This window comes from Caretta caretta, chromosome 1 (assembly GCF_965140235.1).
Source record: "Caretta caretta isolate rCarCar2 chromosome 1, rCarCar1.hap1, whole genome shotgun sequence".
Taxonomy (NCBI): Eukaryota; Metazoa; Chordata; order Testudines; family Cheloniidae; genus Caretta; species Caretta caretta.
Window position 1 is genome coordinate 323,635,162 of NC_134206.1, and position 22,177 is coordinate 323,657,338.

Genomic DNA, 22,177 nt, shown 5'->3' on the forward strand with positions numbered 1-22,177 from the left:
ATATATTTTGCGAATACAGACTAACACGGCTGTTACTCTGAAACCTGTCTTTAATCAGACAGGCACTCACCAGTCTGAAGGCTCACTCAGACCTCAGCAGCAGCAGCCACATCTAACTCCCAAGCTCTGTCCCTCCTCCCTCTGCAGAGATGGGGTACCTGGGCGGGGGGAGGGAGACACCCTGACATCAGCATCCCCTCCCGCTCTGCTCAGCGAGCAGGAGGGTCCCGGAAGCAGCTAGCTAGGGGCTTCAAGGAAGAGGGCAAGAGCAACGTGGCTGCAGAGCAGCAGGGGAAGGGGCATCTGAACACAGTCGCTGGATGTGCACAGCTCTGCTAATCAAGTGCTCGGCACTTGATTGACTCTTGGTGGCTGTCTGGCTTAGAGGGAACACTGACCCATAAATTCTCTATGTTCAAACAGAATGATTATTCAGCATGCAGTAGCGCCCAGAATACACTAGCTTACAATCTGGAAGGAGAAAGGTAATGAAGGGGAGGAAGGGAAAAGATACAAACAGAGGGTTCAAAGGCTGACAGTTGGCACACATATTGGTAGTTCCATGGGGCTGCCTTTTGTTTATTCATGAACTAGCTCCCAATCATCCTCCTGTCTTGTCATTATTAGCTGACTAGTTTCTTGTAGGCTTCCTTGGGGAAAATGGGAATGAGACGTAATGGAAGAGTACTTTTTGTTTATACATAAATGACTCTTAAGATATATTGGTGAAGAGAGCATCCATTTATCCTACTTTTCAAAATATCAAATTCCCTCTTTATACAAGATGTATTTTGCAGACAGCTGCATGACAAGCCTCCCTTTACTGTTTTCTATATTTTACTTTTGACAGCCCCACTCTCGTCCTCCATTTTGAAATCTATCCTCCAAGGATAAAGTAAACAGACTTCATGTTTCAATCATATTCTTCTATTCAGCATGTATCTCCCCCTGGAGGCAACCAAACACTGCTAGTACCATGGGATGCTCACCATTATCTGGGCTGATACCATAATCTATAAAAAAAACAACACCACACTTAGCATTTGTTCAAGCTAGAGAGCATGAGCAAGGGGGGCAGGGAATGGAAAGGAGAAAGGAACCATATCAGGAAAATAAATTCTGGTCTAGTACAATAGATCAGCAGCCAGATTAGAATAATCAGGCTAGAAATGTATTTTAAGATGTAAAATTTTGGTGATTTCTTCACTACAACTCCCCTTTTTGTATCCATATTTGGCTGCTACCCAGCCTCAGTCAGGACAAGATTCTGTCACTGCAGTATAAGCAAGGCTGCTGCTTTGGCAATACGACAAGGGGTTTCTTACAAGGGGCGGGGGAAAATTGATCTGTATTTCATGAGTAAGGCTATGATTTTGTCATGAAGGTCATGGAAGTCATGGAATCCATGACTTCCAAAGACCTCTGTGACTTCAGCCCCAGTGGCTGGGAGCTGCAGGGTCCCACCACCTCCCACAGTGGCAGGGAGCTGTGGCAGCGAGCCTCCAAGCTCCCAGGCCATCGGAGGCAGGGGGTACCCCGCAGATCCCTGGCCGCCACTGTGGGGTGGGGAGCAGGGGGACCCCCGCAGCTCCCCGGCTGCCACAGTGGGGTGGGCCGGGGCACCCCCCGCAGTTCCCCACTGCAGTGGCAGCAGGGGGGTTCCCATAGCTCCCCGCTACTGGGGAGGGGGACCCTGCAGTTCCCCTGTGCTGCTGGAGGCAGAGGGACCCTGGAGCTGAGTCCCCATGGGTGGTGGGGGCCCCAGAGCTGGCAGCTGCGGGGTGGCTGGGCAGTCCCTTCCCATTTTATCATGCATATTTTTAGTAAAAGTCAGGGACAGGTCATGAACTTAATGAAACTTAATATTTTGAAGTTTTAAAAAAGTGCATTAAAATTGCCTCTTGTAGGGAAGCAATTGAGCGAGAACACCAACTTTAACAATACATGAGCACCAAATTTTATGATCAGTCAGAAGAACAGATTTTCTTAATATCAGCTAAAAAGAGAATTGTTTGCCTTTCACTCCTATCCTTAATGTTTGTCTTAATGCAACTACCTGACAAATTTGAACTCCAATGTTACTAACATAGAAGTGCAGTCAGATTCCTACAGCTTTTCTATTCCACAATACCATAACTTCTGGGTATGAATGGGAATTCTTTCATGCCTATATTTCATTTAGTTGCTATTTTACGGACCACCAACATTTTATATTTAGTAACAGTTTCTATATAATTAAAAGAGAAAAACATACATATTTTAAGATGTGTCTGGCAAAGCAGAGCACTTGCTAAGGAAATGCTTAATTTGACTTATTTAAAAAAAAAATCTTCTTTCCCCCTTCTCATAATTAAGCTACTAGGATAAGGGAAAAAAATAGCACATTGTTATTTTAGAGCTACCCTCAGATGTCAATATGTATGAAACATTCACCAACTGCATATAGTACATAAAATATTTGAAAGAATCACTTATTTTTTCCCTTTTCCTACGAATTTATAAATAGATTTTTTCAAAAACCTACCGCCACTCTGAATTATTCTGATGAGGCTTTTTAAAAAAAAACAAAAACAAAAAAATACACCTTGTCACTTTTCTGAAGACCACCTTATATGTGGTACACATCTTGCATCAAACCCAAAGACAGACGGCATGCACCAAAAAAACTCAGCCACTGCCAAACAGGTTTTCCATATTTTCCTACTCTCCATGTACACCAAGCCATATTTCAATAAGCTCGGACATTTCTTATTCAAGAGCATTCTTTATTACTTACGTAAAAAGTGTTTTTCCAGTAAGGCGATTTCCAGGTGACCTTTGATCTCATTTAATCTATCAGACTCTGTTCTGTTAAAATCCTGGACTCCTGATGCCATGTTGATGGTCCCTGGACCAGCCTATGAAAAAGTATTGGGGGGCGGGAGGGAAAGAAGAAAAAAACATTGACAACTCAGAAGGAAGCTTCTCCCTGAAGCATCATTTAAATACTTCAATTTACCTAAAAGACAGTAAACAAAGAGCTGTGTGAAAAGACGTGTAAGCATTTGAAGCCAACAACTCAGCAACGCTCTTATTCAGCATTAGAATTACTGAAAATGAATCAATAACAGCTGATCAAACATACATCATCTCCCTCAAACAGGTTTGCTCAGTGTGTTTGCCTAGAAAGATTCTATGGTTGCTGCAACATGATGATCATTTCACTTCCCTCCTGCTGGCTGAAGGTGCATTTCAAATAACGCCCCTTTCCTTTTAATTTGACACATGGCCAATTAAAACAAAAGAAAATCCAATATGCACACAAGCAACAATCTTTGTCCTGGTCTACACTTAAAACTTAGTTTGACATACCTACAGCTCTCGGGGCTGTTAAAAAGCCACATTCCTGAGTGCCACAGCTATGCCGACCTCAACACCCAGTGCAGACACAGTAAGGTTGATGAAAGCATTCTTCTGCTGACCTAGCTACTGTTGCTCAGGGAGGTGCAGTTACTACAGGAGGAGTTAATTCAGTTGCGGTACTGTATGTCTACACTATGGTGTCACAAAGGCAGAGCTGCAGTTCCATAGCTATAGTGCTGTAATCCCCTGTAGCAGACAAGCCCTACCTAACAAAAACAGATTTTCTAAGCACCGACTACCATTCTGTACAAAATCCTCTCTCACATATGTGTGAATACTTTAGCATCAAGACATAATCCTGAAAGAAGAAAATCTACAATCCTGATGCAAGAAAGGCAATAAAAATCCAGCAGGGCTATTTTGTTTCATTTTTAAATGAATATGGGTAGTGTCCAAAAGATGATGCTGCAGGACAAAAACTCTAGGCTCTTGCATCTTTTGGAGGTGATCTATCATCATCTTTACCAGCAGTGGCCACATAAACTAAGCACTGGAAATACTGCAGAATGTGAAAATCAAAGAATGCATGGCTTCGAACTGAAGCAGCAGCAGCTTGCACAAAGTGAAACAACAAAGGAACAGATGTACTTTCATAGTAAAAGTCAGGTGAGTATGCTACATTTTTGGAAATAGAAGTCTGTTAAATTACAAGGAAGACAGATTTCTGTTTTGCAAGACAGTTAATTAAAACAACATGTGCACTCACAACTAGCAATGTACAAACCCTATAGATTGATTTTGGGTGTAAGTTCTTGGAGCTACTCCTGGTATTAAATGCTTACCAGATGCAAGCTTTTATACTATTCATTTTATAAGTAAAGCAAAGGTGATTTTTTATTCTTAGCCCATGGTTTAGTCAACTGTATACATTCAGAACTCAAGTGAGAACATGAGTACTTTTGAAAGAAATGAAACATTTTATACAAAAATAAAATCCAGTAACTGAATTAATATAATATGATCTAAATATAGTCAAGTAATTCAGCAAGTTAATAGAACTGTTTTAAATTTTAAAATAAATTAAATGTTTAAAAACAAAGTATTTAGTTTTTAAAGTGTTCTTTTGTATGTCATCCAAAAGTTTTAAAAGCAGATCAGTGATTTATTCACAACATACACAGCATATACATTTTCACTGTTAGGAATGATTTACACTTTTTAAGTACCCTGTCAATGTACCTGTAACACAGAGGCCCATTGGTGCCAACAGGCAAAAGGGTTCACTGTTCTCTATGATCAAGTCCTATATCAGACCTGAAACTCACTACACCTAATATACTGTTTCATGATAATTTATCCACAAGGAGTAGCTTATAAGATCTCTACTGAAAGCTTGTAACTTATCAATACCCTTAATAATTACAAGATGTGTGTATGGAGATAATATTTAAGGAATAACGTAACTGTTGAAAATTATACCCTTATGATCCTGGGTGAGTGATCCAGGGAATCATGTGTCGGTGATGACCCTTTCAAGCGGGAGGGAGTTGTTACCCCTCCCTGGCAGGCCAATTTTGTAATATATGGTTCAATCGCCTACCCTTGCCCCATCCCCGAACAGTCAATGGAAAACTAACTGTAAACAATCAAAGCCATTTGAAGGTAACAAGAAACATTATAACAGACTTTGTGGCTGAGTGGTGTCAATATCCTCAGAAGCAGAAGACACATAGTTCCTAGTCTAAGGAGTTTGCGAACCCTGTTAGGCCTGATCTACACTAGGGTGGGGGGAGGGGGGAAATCGATCTAAGTTATGCAACTTTGTCTACGTGAATAACGTAGCTGAAGTCGTCGTACTTAGATCTACTTACCGCGGTGTCTTCATTGCAGTAAGTCGATGGCTGACGCTGTCCCGTCGACTCCGCCTGCGCCTCTTGCCCTGGTGGAGTACTGGAGTTGACGGGAGAGCGCTCGGCGGTCGATTTATTGCGTCTAGACTAGATGTGATAAATTGACACCCCACCCCCTCCCCCGGGATCGATTGCTGCCCGTTGATCCAGCGGGTAATGTAGACAAGCCCTTAGTGAACAGAAACAAAAGACTGATTCAGTATGTGAAAGAGAAGAGAAAGACCTTCCGTGCATCCATTCACTGAAGAGATATCTTGCTGAGCAGGTGTTTTTCCATGAAACCTGACTCTCAGTCCTGGGTACCTCAAGAACCATCACAGTACCATTTTATTAAATGTACATGTTTTCTTGGAGTTATAAAGATGCAGAACTTGAATTTCACACTAATGAACTGTAATATAACAGATTCTATTCTTACAAGATTTCAAATCAGGATTGATAAAAATTGATGTTAAAAAAATCTGATTTTTTAACTTCAAACAAAGGTTACTTTTAAAAAAATATAAAATTAAATTTGAAATTGGTAACCTATGTTAAGGCCTACATTTATTATAATCTATTAAAATCATTTAATATTTTTGTACTTAATTTAAACAGTACATTTTTCTGCCAAGTTTTAAAGAAAGTCAGACAACAGGAACCAGAATTTGCTGAAGTGCTAACCCAACTTTTGATAGCACTAGCCTCTTCTGCAGGTTCAGAGAGACTATTTTCTTCATTTCAGTTTATTCAACTGGTTCAGTTCAATGACTACTTCATTCAAAAGTTAAGTAATGTCACCTGGAAGTTTAAGAAGTAGGCAAGGTTGTTTTCCTCTTCCAATCTATGAATAAAAACTAAGTGTAAGAGGATCAGATCTACTAGTTCTAAACTGCGGAAGGACATGATTACCAGAAACAAGCATTTCAATATATTAAACTACAGATAATACTTCCTTTGTTTAGTAAATCAGTTTTCAATGCCAAAAAAATGATTTCCCTTATGTATCCAACAACTTTAAGTTAGCTTTATTTAATTAGAAAAATAAAAATAAACAATTGTTTTTGATCATTAACTGAATTTGAATTTCAATCCTAGTAGAGCTTGACACAAGTCTCAAGATATTAATCTAGTAAATAAGAAATGAATCATTCACCATTTTCTAATAAAAATGTAAAAATTAAAAATCTCAATACATGTAAATTAAGTTATTTAAGCAATTATATAGGTGTGTGTAGATACTATATATCCTCCTAGCTAGCAAAAAGAAGCCCCAAATGTAGAGTAAAGGCTATATTTAGTTGAAAAGCAACATATTTGAATTGTTATTAACCAATGAGAATCAACCTATCTTTTGGAAAATTATTAAAGTCTATGATTTACAAATCAAGGTTCCCTGTTTGGTGATTTAAATCACTAATTTAAAAATCAATCCAACCTGTTTAAAACCATTGTTGAAAACTATCTTATTGGCTAGTTTCCTCATCTGTAAATATGGATCATCTAGTACACTTACAAAGCTGTTACAAAACTTCATTTGTTATTATTTGTAAGACATCTGAAGAAACTCAGGTCTACTCTACACTTAAGACTTACGTCAACATAGCTACAGTGCACAGGGGTGTGAAAAAGCCACACCCTTAAGCATCAGCTATCAGTTATGCAGTCGGCATCAAGCACTTACAAGTGACAGATCCTCAACTCCCAGTGTAAAAGAGATAATACAGGGCTGTTTTAGGAACTGTACCACAGCATACCACACATCAAACTGCATAATGTCACAGAACAGGATGCCATACCAAGCAGAAATATTCACTGGCCAGCAGAACCATATCAGGAAATCTCTAAGGACACTGCTTTTGAAGAGCTACAACCCAGTCCCCACTATTCAATCACTCCACCAAAGTCAATTCCATGCGATTCTGGAAGCCACCATGGGATTAATTTTTCTTAGTTTAAAAAGAAGTACATCTCAAAATTGGATTCATATCAAATACGTAATACATCCCTGAATGCCTGGGAGCGACCAGGAAGGGGGAAGCAAAGCTACCAGTAATCCAGGATACAAAGGAGTTAGCAAGGTTTGCCAGTGTGGCCAAATGCAGGAAAATTGCTCACTTTAAAAAGGAAGTGGAAGAGGGAGGCAGGCAGAAATCAGGCTTATGCCCCTTCTTGCATCTTTGTGATGTGTAGAAAAAGTACATCTCAAAATTGGATTCATATCAAATACGTAATACATCCCTGAATGCCTGGGAGCGACCAGGAAGGGGGAAGCAAAGCTACCAGTAATCCAGGATACAAAGGAGTTAGCAAGGTTTGCCAGTGTGGCCAAATGCAGGAAAATTGCTCACTTTAAAAAGGAAGTGGAAGAGGGAGGCAGGCAGAAATCAGGCTTATGCCCCTTCTTGCATCTTTGTGATGTGTAGAAAAAGCCTGGAAAGAGATTCCCAAGCAGAATAGTTTTCTGCTAATTTCTCACATTAGGCAGTTCAGTTCCTCTCTAGCCCGGACAAAATTAGGACTAGTTGATATGATGCTGACCACAAAGTGTTCCTATATACAGAGTTGTAGGAAGCATCACGGTAGTTAACATTTGAACACAATTAAATTTTATAGTGAAGACAAGGTCTAAGACTTTCTGACAACTACTGAAATGACAACATCACAAGAGCCAAGAGAGTGACGGCTCAGCAATGGAAGGGAGTAGCGCGAAGGAAGATAGTGGCACACATGCTTCAGATCACCACCAAAGTTCTGTGGTTTGAAGCAGTAACCCACCAACTCAGGATTTAAAGGGTAGTGCATACAAAAGCATTTCACAGTAAGCAACTCTCAGCTTCAGTCTGCATTCAAATTCATATTGCAAACTCCCTAAACCAGAAACTATGTGTCTTCTGCTTGTTTAATACTGAGGATATTGACACCACTCAGTCACAAAGTATGAGAATGGTAGTTGGCAATGCATTACATTAAAAGCAATACACAAGTTTAAGGGCTACTTCTTGGGGAATTCTGCACAAAATTAAATATTCTGTGCACAATATTTTAAAATTCTGCAAATTCTGCATATTATAATCTGTACAATATAATCAAGCTGGTTTCAATTATTTTGGTCATCTATTTAAACTACAATACAATGGATGGAGAATGGGACTGGGGAGCATTGGAGGAAATCACCAAACCCCCTTTCTCTAATAGTAATGGAGCTCATGTTGACCCCTTTAACTTCTAGTTATTAGTCAACAAATATATGCAGCCATATGCTTAGTGTTACATCATAGGCAACTGAGGGCTGGGGAATCAAACTCACAATTTATACTGGCTACTGACCATCTCAAAAAAGGTCAGTAGCAAACAGTTCATGGAGCACATTTTCATAGGAAACTTTTTCAGTCCAAAGATTTAGACCAATTCTAATCACTAAAGCACCATAAGTATTTATAAGGCCACACTGGCCTTTACAATAAGGCTCCTTTACATCACTCTAGCAACGTAAAGGAGCCTTAAAATTTTTTACACCTGTTTTATAGTCCTGGGGGAATTCACTAAGAACAATGGGAACAATTCATTAAGCAGGCAGGCTGCTACATTCTGCTCTGCCTGAGGGAACAGAGCCTGCCCCACGCCTACCTCTTCAGAGACACCTCAAAGCCCTACCCCTCCACGCCGAGTGTGCCGCAACAGCGAGCAAGACGGACAGTCTCTCTCTCTCTCTTTCACACACACGACTGCCCAGCCCTAATCCCCCCTCGCCCTGGCGGTGATTTATGTCTCTACTGGCTGCTCTGGCTGCCCAAACCAACCTGCCTGCACTGCCAGGGATGGGGCACAGGACCACTCTTGCGGCTTCCCTTTGCTTCCCTATCAGGAGTCATTTTTCTGCAGGGAAGCAAAGAAATCTGTAGGGAACATGAATTCTGCACAAGCGCAGTGACGCAGAATTCCCCCAGGAGTAAAAGGCAACAGACTTACTCAAGGCTATATTCCACCAATGTCTCATTTTTTAGTCATTCACATCGAACATCCAAAGCAGAGATCTTAAACTATTATTTAAAGAAATGATAAAAGATGTGTAAGATGTTGGCCATTGCCCTCACTGACCAGAGCACCTAGGCCTCCTCATTCCCAATCCTGTGCTTTAGCTATTGGACAACGGTGCCTCTTATTTAATATAAATATATCTTAATATGGTGAATATTGTGCACTGTTGGTCAAGGAGGGTAATTGTAGTTGTAATTTGCCTGGCTTGATGGTTTGGTTTATGGTAAATGGCACAGTTCAGTCATCTGGTATTTTTTCTCGCCATGTACTTTGCACAATGTCTAGGACGCCTTCAATATATGATACACTTTCTAGGAAGCATAAATCTAAAGGAGTTAAAAATACAAAAAGTTCAGTACAATCAAAATACTATGTACAAAAATGAGCGTCTGGACATTTGAGTCTGCAGCTAATTTTGAGCACCTAGCCATGGAGAATGAAGAAAACCACAGTTTGATTAACTGGCTTAGGATAAGAAGAGAGTGTCAGGTGAGGCTTGCAAAACTGCACTGTAAGCTAATGTATTTGCTTGTTTTATGTGTATCTTAGAATCATAGAATCATAGAATATCAGGGTTGGAAGGGACCTCAGGAGGTCATCTAGTCCAACCCCCTGCTCAAAGCAGGACCAATCCCCAATTAAATCATCCCAGCCAGGGCTTTGTCAAGCCTGACCTTAAAAACTTCTAAGGAAGGAGATTCTACCACCTCCCTAGGTAACGTATTCCAGTGTTTCACCACCCTCCTAGTGAAAAGGTTTTTCCTAATATCCAACCTAAACCTCCCCCACTGCAACTTGAGACCATTACTCCTTGTCCTGTCCTCTTCCACCACTGAGAATAGTCTAGAACCATCCTCTCTGGAACCACCTCTCAGGTAGTTGAAAGCAGCTATCAAATCCCCCCTCATTCTTCTCTTCTGCAGGCTAAACAATCCCAGTTCCCTCAGCCTCTCCTCATAAGTCATGTGTTCCAGACCCCAATCATTTTTGTTGCCCTTTGCTGGACTCTCTCCAATTTATCCACATCCTTCTTGTAGTGTGGGGCCCAAAACTGGACACAGTACTCCAGATGAGGCCTCACCAATGTCAAATAGAGGGGGACGATCACGTCCCTCGATCTGCTCGCTATGCCCCTACTTATACATCCCAAAATGCCATTGGCCTTCTTGGCAAAAACGGAACACTGCTGACTCATATCTAGCTTCTCATCCACTGTCACCCCTAGGTCCTTTTCCGCAGAACTGCTGCCTAGCCATTCGGTCCCTAGTCTGTAGCTGTGCATTGGATTCTTCCGTCCTAAGTGCAGGACTCTGCACTTATCCTTATTGAACCTCATCAGATTTCTTTTGGCCCAATCCTCCAATTTGTCTAGGTCCCTCTGTATCCTATCCCTGCCCTCCAGCGTATCTACCACTCCTCCTAGTTTACTATCATCCGCAAATTTGCTGAGAGTGCAATCCACACCATCCTCCAGATCATTTATGAAGATATTGAACAAAACCGGCCCCAGGACCGACCCCTGGGGCTCTCCACTTGACACCGGCTGCCAACTAGACATGGAGCCATTGATCACTACCCGTTGAGCCCGACAATCTAGCCAACTTTCTACCCACCTTGTAGTGCATTCATCCAGCCCATACTTCTTTAACTTGCTGACAAGAATACTGTGGGAGACCGTGTCAAAAGCTTTGCTAAAGTCAAGAAACAATACATCCACTGCTTTCCCTTCATCCACAGAACCAGTAATCTCATCATAGAAGGCAATTAGATTAGTCAGGCATGACCTTCCCTTGGTGAATCCATGCTGACTGTTCCTGATCACTTTCCTCTCATGTATGTGCTTCAGGATTGATTCTTTGAGGACCTGCTCCATGATTTTTCCAGGGACTGAGGTGAGGCTGACTGGCCTGTAGTTCCCAGGATCCTCCTCCTTCCCTTTTTTAAAGATTGGCACTACATTAGCCTTTTCCCAGTCATCTGGGACTTCCCCCATTCACCACTAGTTTTCAAAGATTATGGCCAATGGCTCTGCAATCACAGCCGCCAATTCCTTTAGAACTCTCGGATGCAACTCATCCGGCCCCATGGACTTGTGCACGTCCAGCTTTTCTAAATAGTCCCTAACCACCTATTTCTCCACAGAGGGCTGGCCATCTATTCCCCATGTTGTGATGCCCAGCGCAGCAGTCTGGGAGCTGACCTTGTTAGTGAAGACAGAGGCAAAAAAACCATTGAGTACATTAGCTTTTTCCACATCCTCTGTCACTAGGTTGCCTCCCTCATTCATGAAGGGGCCCACACTTTCCTTGGCTTTCTTCTTGTTGCCAACATACCTAAAGAAACCCTTCTTAGATACTGACATCATTCTTAAGTTGGTCTCCTATTACCGAGGGCAACAACATGTGAGCGAGTGACAAGGCAGCATACCAAGCCCTTGGGAGATAATACCACTTGTCATTTCAAGTAACCTACTTGGCCATCCAAAGAGTGGCCTTGGTTATAAAGGGAGGCAAGTACTGCCCAGTACTTCTGACTGGAAGGACGGTGTGTCTGGAACAAAGGGCTCTGGGATGTGTTAAAAAAAGAGAGAGAGAGAGAGAGAGAGAGAAAAGTGAAAGGAAAAGTGGGTAAGTTGGTAAAACTCTCTGAATTAACATGTAGAATTTGGAATTATTTCCAGAGTTTGAAGAACAGCAAAAAGTTAAAACTAGGGACCCTGTTGCATGCCACACAACCCCAAAAATCTAATACTATTCTAGTTTAGATATTAAATACTGAAAGACATTTTACAGAACTAGTAGCATTCACATGGTGCTTTGCATCTTCAGAGCAATGTAGAAATAGTTTGGGGACAGTAATGTTAAAGGTTCAATTTAAAGTGATGCTCAACAACTAATTTTTTTACACATTTTATACACTACAATAACTCGGTCAGATTTAATCCTAGGAGTCAGGTGGTGGACTTTCATTGTAAGTTGTGTACATTGTGTTTTCAGATGACATGCCAGGTACAAAAGAGTACCCAGTTAAGGACAAAGTAGCAGCATCAATTTGCAGTCTCACTTTGTCCATTCAATGCAGGTTCTTAATAAGTTTTGCACAGAACCTTGGTTTTTCCAAGAGACTATATGAATTATCAACAAACAAACTGCCCACAGTTCCTTTGCACACAAATATCAATTAATCCCATTAAACAGCATTTAGCACTGTAAAATGTTTTCTCCATCCTTTGGACACAAAGTTTTACAAAGGTGAATAAGCATTACCACCTTATTTCACAGCTAGGAAAAGCTAAGGCACAGAAGTCAAGACATTGGCCATGGTCACAGCAAGTCAGTGGCAGAGCTGAGGAATAAAAGGCAGATCTGCTGTTTCCAGTTTGAAGCCCGAGCCACTATAACAGGTTGCATCTTACCAAACAAAGCAGCAATACTAATGTTTTAATGCATTTTAATACAACCAAATGCAAAGTTATACTGTCCATCTAGGAAAAGGGAATGCAAGCCATACCTACAGAATGAGAAACTGTACCCTGGAAAGTAATGACTCTAAAAAGGATTTAGGAGTCAGTGCACAAACTCAACATGAGCTCAGACTATGACATGGCAAAAAGGACTAATGCGCGATCCTTGGATATGTAACAGCAGAGTAGTGAATAGGAGTAGGGAAGTGATTTTACCTCCGTATACAGCATTAGTGAAAGATACTGGAATAATGCGTACAGTTCAGATGTCCACTTCCTAAAAAGGATTCTGAAACATAGGAGTGCAGAAAGGAGCCACAAAAATTATTCAAGGTAAGGCATTTTCTCCATCCACTGAGAGATTTAAACAGCGCAATCTATTTAGTTTATCACAAAGATTACTGAGAGGCAACATGGTTACAATCGGGGTGAATTGATTTAAATTAGTGATTTTTATCAACAAACTTTGATTTAAATAACTAATTTGAATCAATTTTCCCAAAAAAAGGTTGATTCTCATTCACTGGTATCCACAGAATCATACAACGATAGGGTTAGAAGGGACCATAAGGGTCATCTAGTCTAACCTCTGCCAAGATGCAGGATTTGTTGTGTCTAAACCATCCAAGACTGATGGCTATCCAGCCTCCTTTTGAAAACCTCCAGTGAAGGAGCTTTCACAACTTCCCTAGGCAGTCTGTTCCATTGTGCTAATGTTCTTACAATTAAGTAGTTTTTCTTGAGATTTAATCTAAATCAACTATGCTGTAGGTTGAACCCATTGCCTCTTGTCCTGCCCTCTGTGGCAAGAGAGAACAACTTTTCTCCATCTTTTTTTAGACAGTCTTTCAAGTGTTTGAAGACGGCTATCATGTCCCTCCTTAATCGCCTCTTTTCCAAACGAAATATACCCACTTCCTTCAGGCTTTGCGCATATGGATTGCATTCCATCCCTTCGATCATCTTTGTCATTGGTCCTTGGATCTTTTCCAGTTTCTCTACACCCTTTCTAATATATTAGTGACCAAAATTGGACACAGTACTCCACCTGAGGCCTAACCAGACCCGAGTAGAGTGGTGCTATAACCTCCCATGACTTGCATGCTATGCCTCTGTTTAATGCAACCCAAAATTGCATTTGCTGCCTTTTTTTTTTTTTGCAACAGCATCACATTGCTGACTCATGTTGAGGTTGTGATCCACCACAATTCCCAGATCCTTCTCAGCAGTGCTGCTACCAAGCAAGTTATCTTCCATTCTGTATTTGTGCATTTGATTTTTCTTCCACAAGTGTAGCACCTTATGTTTGCCTTTGTTGAATTTCATTTTGTTATCTATAGCCCACTTCTTCAATTTATCAAGAGCCCTTTGAATTTTAGCTCTATCCTCCCAAGAGTTGGCAACCCCCCCAGCTTTGTGGCAGCTGCAAATTTGATCACTGTGCTCCCTATTCCTACATCCAGATCATTAATGAAGACGTTAAACACCAGACCCACAACAGATCCCCGTAGAACCCCACTTGAGACCTCTCTCCAATCTGACACCATTCCATTAATAGTTACTCTGTTTGCTATTGGTTAACCAAATGTGTGTCCACTTAATGGCAGTTTTGCCAAGCCCACATTTCTCCATCTTACCTACCAGAATGTCATGTGGGACTGTGTCAAAAGCCTTGCTAAAGTCCAGGTATATTATGTCCCTCTGCATTCCTTCTATCCACCAAACCAGTTACCCTACCAAAGAAGGAAATCAAGTTGGTTTGGCATGATTTATTCTTAGTAAATCCATGCTGGTTGCTAGTGATTACCCCTTCATCCTCCAGGTATTTGCAAATTGAATAACTCCCCATGTATTGAAGTCAGGCTGATTGGTCTATAGTTCCCTGGCTCCTCCTTTTCCCTCCTTTTAAAGATGGGCAATACTCTTCTCCACTCTTCCAGGACCTCTCCTATCATGCATGAGTTTGCAAATATTATTGCCAGTGGCTCTGAGATTTCTTCAGCTAATTCCTTCAGTACCCAGTGGTGAATCGCATCAGGCCCTGCTGACTTGAATTCATTCAAATTGGTCAGAAGATCTCTGATGTGTTCTTCACTTATCCTGATCTGCATCCCTTCCCCTTTACTGTTTATGATAACTTTGCTAGTTGTCCAGTCACGTTATTTGTTGTGAGAAGACTGCAGCAAGACAGGCATTGAACAGCCCCGCCTTCCTATCATCTTCCGTTACCAGCTCACCTTCTCCATTGAGCAGAAGACCCACACTATCTTTTTTTCGTCTGACTTATTTGTAGAACCCCTTCTTGTTGTCACAAACATTCTTTGCCTTAGCTTTCCTGATTTTGTCCTTACACACTCGCGCTATTCCCATGTATACCTCCTTCCATTTCCTGTAGGTATCCCTTTAGGTTTTTTGATAGCTAAAAAGTGCAGCCTAGTGCAGCCACACTGGCCTCTTGTGGCTCTTATCTTTCCTCTGCATCAGAGTACCTTGATGTTGAGCCTTTAGTATTACATCTTTAAAACTGCCAGCCCCTTTTGACTCCTTTTCTTTCTAATTGCTCTTTCAATGGGGTCTTTCCTATTTCTCTCAGTTGGTTAAAGTCTGCATTTCTGAAGTCTTGTGTCCTTGTTTTGCTGTTCTCATGTCCTCCATTCCTTAGGATCTTGAATTCTATTAGACCATGATCACTTCCTTCCAAGTTCCTGACCACCTTCATGTTTGCAACTAATCATCCCTGTTTGTCAAAACCAGATCCAAAATGAATGATCCCCTTGTCGTTTCCTCAGAAGGTTGTCCCCTACACATGCTAAGAACTTGCAAAACATATAATATTTTGCTCTAACAATCTTACAACAGATATCAGGGAAGTTAAAATCCCCTATTAATACTACTACTAGCTCAGGTGTGTTAGCTAATCTTGTTATCTGCTTGCAGAATGACCCATCCACTTTCATTATAACATGTACATTTGCAATTAAACATAGCTTTCATACTAAAAATGATACTAATTACCAACCAGGATAGTACACTATAGCCACACATTTATTTAAGCAGTTATGCAGCTTACAACATTCAGATTCTTAAGTTTCACTTCTATTATCGTTTCTTATTTGATGGTGATTGATGATTTTTTTATTTTTTATTACAAAGCTCCGTTTGGATGGAAATTGAACTTCAATTAAGACACAGGAACAGCATTCTAAAGTTGTTTTTCATTAGTTAAAACTAATTTAAATGTGCTGGATACATAAGTAAAGTTTCTCAAAACATGTTTTGCATTTAAAACTGATTAAGCGAAGGTTAACTGATTATCTGCAGTTAATCCATCGATCTTCTTATGTCTGGTCACCATAACCTTTAAGATTTTACAACTAGAAGAACTTATCTTCACACCTTATTTTTATTCATGATTGGAAGAGGAAACAAGCTTTCCCTCTTTTTCAGCCACCAACTGGTTTCTGAACTTTGAATAAACTACTCACTGAAATGACCTGAATGAAATTAAGAAAACAGTCTCTCTTCACTGACAGACGAGACTACTCCTAGGCTGGTGTAAGCACTTCAAATTCTGGTTCCAGGTATTTAGCCAGTGAATTCTACCAGTTCAGTGGTCGGGCTTTCTTTAAAACTTTACCAGCAAACCTTGGGATTTTGATACTTGAGAGATTTCTTTTCCTCAGGTAAAAGAGTTAGAACACAGAGTTTAAGGCCAAAAGGGAGCGTTAATCATCTAGTCTGACTACCCAAGTTCCCACAAAGCTGTGCGGCTGCCTATTAAGTGCCACGCAGGTGCTTAGGGCTGTGGTGGGGAGAGATGCCTCTCCCCAAGCCCTGGACCTGCCGCAGCACCCCGACCCAGCCCAGCATGGAACCTGCCACGACAGGGGGAAAGGCGCCCCTCCCCCGGCCCTGACCCAGCCTGGCCTGGACCTGCCGTGGTGGGGAGAGGCACCTTTCCTCCCCCTCACCCCCAGCCCAGGTGCTGCTGGGGGTGGGGAGTCCTCTCTCCCCACCATAGCCCTGGGAAGCCCCACTGAACCTATCCCCTCATCCCCAGCCCCATTCCAGAGCCCACGCCCCCAGCCAGACCCCTCACCCCCGCAACCCTCTGCCCCAGCCCTGAGCCCCTCATCCCTGGCCCTACCGCAGAGCCTGCACCCCCACCCCAAGCCTGCACCCCCACCCTCTGCTCCAGTCCTGAGCCCCAGCCCACACTCCAAACCCCTTGGCCCCACCCCACCACATGAATTTTGTTATGTGCACCATATTGGTGCACATAACAAAATTTATTCCACACAGTAGTGGGAAAAATTAGAGGGAACACTGCTAATTACCTGTACATCCGAGGCCATTCAATTTCACCCATTTATCCCTGTATTGAGCCCAATAATTTGAGTCAATACAGTGATAAATGGGTGAACGTTTGAAAGAGCAACCATTACATTTTGTTCAGCGTTACAAACAACCTCCATTCCCAAGGTATTAACTCTGAGGTTCTACTGTACTCACATTTGGTAAATAATCCCTCCAATTTACAGTCACTGTCCTTAAAACCAGGCACCATTTATCTCTATCCCTCACTTTCTCACACGTGCGTGTACACACACACACACCTTGTCAGTTAATAAGAGTTTTGACAGCAGGACCTACATTTTGATTAGCAGTTATACAGCCCCGATCACTGTAGTATTGGAATCTCAAACCATTAATGTACTTATCCTCCACACCCCCATAAGGTAGAGAATTATTTTATCCCCATTTAACAGTCCAGTACCTTAAAAGCAAAAGAATTTCTTTCCTCCCTGATAAATCTGATTATTTGTCACCCAGGACAAACATTACAGACATTCTTATCTTGTGCCGATATCACTGCCACCTGAGGTGCAGTTCGGAGTTCCATATTAGTCATAAGCAGGGCCAGAAACAAAAGGCTTTTAATTTTAACTAGAAACTCTGCTAAACCCTAGAAGGAAAATCAGAGTAGCTTTCTTGCATTTATATAGTCAGTATGGAAAGAAACACTCTCTTACATAGACCAAATACAGCAAAGTGCCCATTTTTGAGAACATGAAGCTGCCGGAACATAAGCACATACCAGAGTGCTTTACAGCCTAGAAAGTCTAATGGGAAGAGGTACAGTCTTAACTTTATATGCAGAATGACTCAATTCCCTGTATAGAAAGAAAGATACCCTTTCTGGTGTACTTTTCCTGCCCAAAGCAATGCATAGCTATTGATTTCCATGTAATTTAAAGAGGACACAGAACTAAACTGTTGCATAAAATTTAGGGAAAAAAATCCACAACCCAAATTCCTGTCTAAGTTAAGTGACATGCTTTAAAGAAATAGCAAGACATCTGATAGGATATGGTTACTTAAAAGCCAGATAGCTGTTGAATTTATCAACACATTATTATATTTAATCAGCAACATTACATTAAAAATACAAAAATACATGCCTTGTGCTGATCAAGCTAACCTGATTTAATGTAAGGTTGCCAGCAGCCTTTAAGTAAATGGGATAGAGTAGAGATAACCACTGGACATACAGGTACAGCAGAAATACATCAACACTGAACTAGTGTCCCAGCAAGTAGTTAGAGAGCACCATTTCAAATTTCAGATAACATGTAAGAACAAAGACCATCGGTGGTCAATAAAGATAATACAGCATATTTCTTAATAAAAGGGGTGAGAGTTCTGGTGTCCAGGCCCAACTCCAATTCTGGAAACTTGTCTTTACAAAAAATTTCCATTGCAATTTACATTGTACACAGTGGCCAAAAATTTTAAGTGTAACTAGTGATTTTGGATGACTATTTGTGGACATTCAATTTGAGACACCTTAAAAGTGGATTGATTTTCAGATGACAGATGTTCATCCTTTTCTGAAAAGTCACTCTTTTTTAAAATGTGTCTCAGTCTGGGGACCCATAAACAGAGGTGTCCAAAAGCACTAGTAACTTTTGAAAGTCTTGACCTGTGTCCTTCACCTCCCTTCCTCAGCTGCTGCATAGTGTTAAACAGGCCTTGTGTTTCACACCAAAGGCTGCTGCATTTCATTAGAGAATTAAAAAGTGACACCCCCCAACCCCCACACAGGGCCACTGCAATTTTTAATGGCCAGATTTTCCACAAGTCCTCAGTACCTCTTATTATTCTGAATGGGAATAGGGCACTTTTTAGATCTGGACATTGCTGTTTAAAGCTTTTTGAGTTTCTCAGGTTAAAGGCACATAGCAGTTTCAAGTCGATGCATCATGGCTCACATAGCGATTTATGCCTTATACCCCTTTGCTGTCTCTTGTGAGTACACCCATCCTAGAAAGAGGGTGTGGGTCTCCACTTCACTCAAGGAAGCATCCTGCAACTCTGCTACTGTTAGACTGGACCCCTAGGCTTCAGCCCCCCTCCTCCCATATTTCACCATGGCTCCTTTGGCAGAGCCAATTTGGCTTGGCTCCCTGCAGGAGTCTTAGAGGAGGGGGAGAGAGAGAAAGTGCGCGCTTTGTAACCAGAAAGCGTATGCAGCAACACAGTGCAGCCTTTTCAAAACAGAAGGTTTATGTATTACCCAACAGGAATACAGTAGTTAGAGAAATGGATTAAAATAACAAGGCGGCCTAAACTCATGCATCTTAGCCAAAACGTGCATGAGGTTTAGGTAAGTTCCACTCAGCCTAGAGACCCCTACTCCTGCACTGGGAGAGACACAGCCAGCTCCAGCAGCATTCTCTAAGTGTGTGTCAATCTCACTTCCAGCACTGCTTCCTACTCACCCCCATTTCTTGATAGACAGGGATCTTTAATGGTTTAGCTCTCTCTGATGCTAGGCTTGGGCCTGGGACAAATAAACCTTTTGACCTAGCAGGAGCTAGGCAGATGGGTATCTCCCAGTCAATTGCTCTCCCCATTGTTCTGCTGGTGTTCTCTCTAGAGGTATCTTCCCGTGTCAATGTTTCATTTGTTTTCCCCTAACAACCTCCTGTGATTTAACTCAACGGCAGTCAGACAGAATAATAACAAGTAAATTAAGGGACAAATATATTCACAGAAATACAAAAATCTCCCACATTCTCCACAGTATTCAGAGTAACAGCTGTGTTAGTCTGTATTCGCAAAAAGAAAAGGAGTACTTGTGGCACCTTAGAGACTAACCAATTTATTTGAGCATGAGCTTTCGTGAGCTACAGCTCACTTCATCGGATGCATACCGTGGAAACTGCAGCAGACTTTATATATACACAGAGAATATGAAACAATACCTCCTCCCTAAGCTATTACCAGCAGGACAGTGGGGTGGGAGGAGGTATTGTTTCATATTCTCTGTGTATATATAAAGTCTGCTGCAGTTTCCACGGTATGCATCCAATGAAGTGAGCTGTAGCTCACGAAAGCTCATGCTCAAATAAATTGGTTAGTCTCTAAGGTGCCACAAGTACTCCTTTTCTCCACAGTATGTTAGTTTGTTGAGGGAGACTTGGTTAACATTCTGCCACCACTTAACTGCCCCGAAAAATCCGAGCTGGTGTTGCTACGTATCATTCTCCTTCCTTTCCTGTGCTAACTACATCCATAGACCTATGGGCCCACAAAATCCAGGGGAAGCAAGAGCGGACAGCATGAATAAAGAAACACCACATTTTAAATACAACTTTATACTTCCATGACAAAGATAGCAGTGGACCATTGGAGTAAATAGGCTTAACGTCCACAAACAAAAAGGAAGAACTGAAGTAGAGTTACAAAAATATGAGCATGTTCAAAACTGTGCACCTCTTATTTGCTTTCTTAATCCTGAAATATTACTTCCAAAAAAAAAAAAAAATAAAATCAGGAGAGCAGCATTAACAGCTACCATGTTCCATTATTTTTTTAATCTGATAATAGCTTTAAAAATGTAGCCAGATTGAATACTTACAGGGTCTCTTAGTTCTTCATTCTCTCTGAGTGACGTTCGAGGTATTTTCACTGGGATTTCATCTCCACATTCAGTATCTGAAGCATTTGGAGACTCTGCTAAATCAAGGAACTCATCTCTCCTGTGACCTCTGAACCTTATTTTGTCTAACCTCTTTAGCATGTTCAGCACTGCACTTTTCTGCTTTACCTTAACATGACGGTTGGAGTCCCTACAAGAAATAAAAGAAAACAATATGCTTTATTAAATGATTATTATTAAAACATTTGCAGTATGCCTGAATACAAACATTCTAATTACAAAGAGTGCTTTCAATCATTTTTCAAGTGCTTTCTGGTTAAACAGTTATTTATAGAAGGAAACACTTTAGCGTTCCAAGAAGCACTTATTTTCAAGTATGACAGTGAGCAGAGCCTGTTTCTAATAGCTGATAATTGATGGCGACCTTTCCCAGCAGGTACCAACCTGCTAACTCAAGTGACCCACAAAGGATTTTGTTTGTTTCATTTGGGTTTTCTGCTTTTTTATTAAGTCTATTCTGAGGGTAAATTCACACACATACGGACTTGCGGCAACATCTAATCAAGATATACCACTCCTCCACTGAATAGCTGAGATCACATTTTTCAAGAGACTTACAAACCATAGCAAGAAATTGGTAGTTTAGAGGCCAGCACACTGCTAAACTATTACTCAAGGACTTGCATAGATACTGCATAGGATTTACTGAAGAAATCTACTAGACGACCAACTGGAATCAAAGACTTCATCAAAATTAAGAGTATTCAACAGAGGCATTGACCTACATTCAATCTGTGCAAGCAGTCATCAGATCCATCTCCAAAACCACCACTGCTCGCTGATCCACACAGAATTCTAGAGAAACAAAGCCTTGCTAAGAGAGACTTCTTCTCTCTTGCTTCTCCGGGGTGGGGGAGGGAAATTAGTCAAACCATTATTTTTTAAAAACACTATTTCATGAAGAAAAGCACTGAAAAAATGGAACTGAGCAAGACACACAGCTAAGAGTTTTCTATAAATGGAATAGTTTGGACATCATATTAACATGTGAAGAATTTGTGAACTCAGTCTTTCATCAAAGACGAAGATATAAGTTAGTTACCATCCAGAACATCTCTACAGCTAATGTCTGTTATATTTTAAAACACGGGTGGAAAAATTAACGTCTGAGGTTTAACTGCTTTGCCTTCCAGTTTGTATCCAGGCTAAACTTAAACAGGGAAAATCCACCCATTACACTCAAGATATTTTCTTGGTGGGAGAGGTTGATTTTTGAGGGAACACAGTTTAATTCTTAAAACAGATTCAATTATTTGAGGCAGAAAAGCATTTGACTTCAAAAGCTTCTTTTGAACAGGATGCAGCTTGACTCACAAAGCCAAAAGCAAGCATATTTGCTGTTTACTGAAAGACTGGAGCAGGGCAGACTTCCTGGCCCTCTCCTCTTTGTATCAGATAGAAGCCTGAATGTTCCCTCCCAATCCTCAGGAAAATGAA

At 41.1% G+C, this 22,177-nt stretch overlaps 1 protein-coding gene across 2 annotated transcripts in view; it reads right to left on the bottom strand.

The window, feature by feature from the left end:
* Positions 1-22,177, bottom strand: part of GRAMD4 (GRAM domain containing 4) — a 142,174-nt gene that overhangs the window by 79,971 nt on the left and 40,026 nt on the right. For both annotated transcript variants that reach the window (XM_048836252.2, XM_048836255.2), the window contains exons 2-3: positions 20,660-20,870; positions 2,777-2,897 (exon numbers count right to left, since the gene is read on the bottom strand). In XM_048836252.2, coding sequence (XP_048692209.1) covers positions 2,777-2,897; positions 20,660-20,870 — 332 coding nt within the window. The remainder of the gene's footprint in view (positions 1-2,776; positions 2,898-20,659; positions 20,871-22,177) is intronic.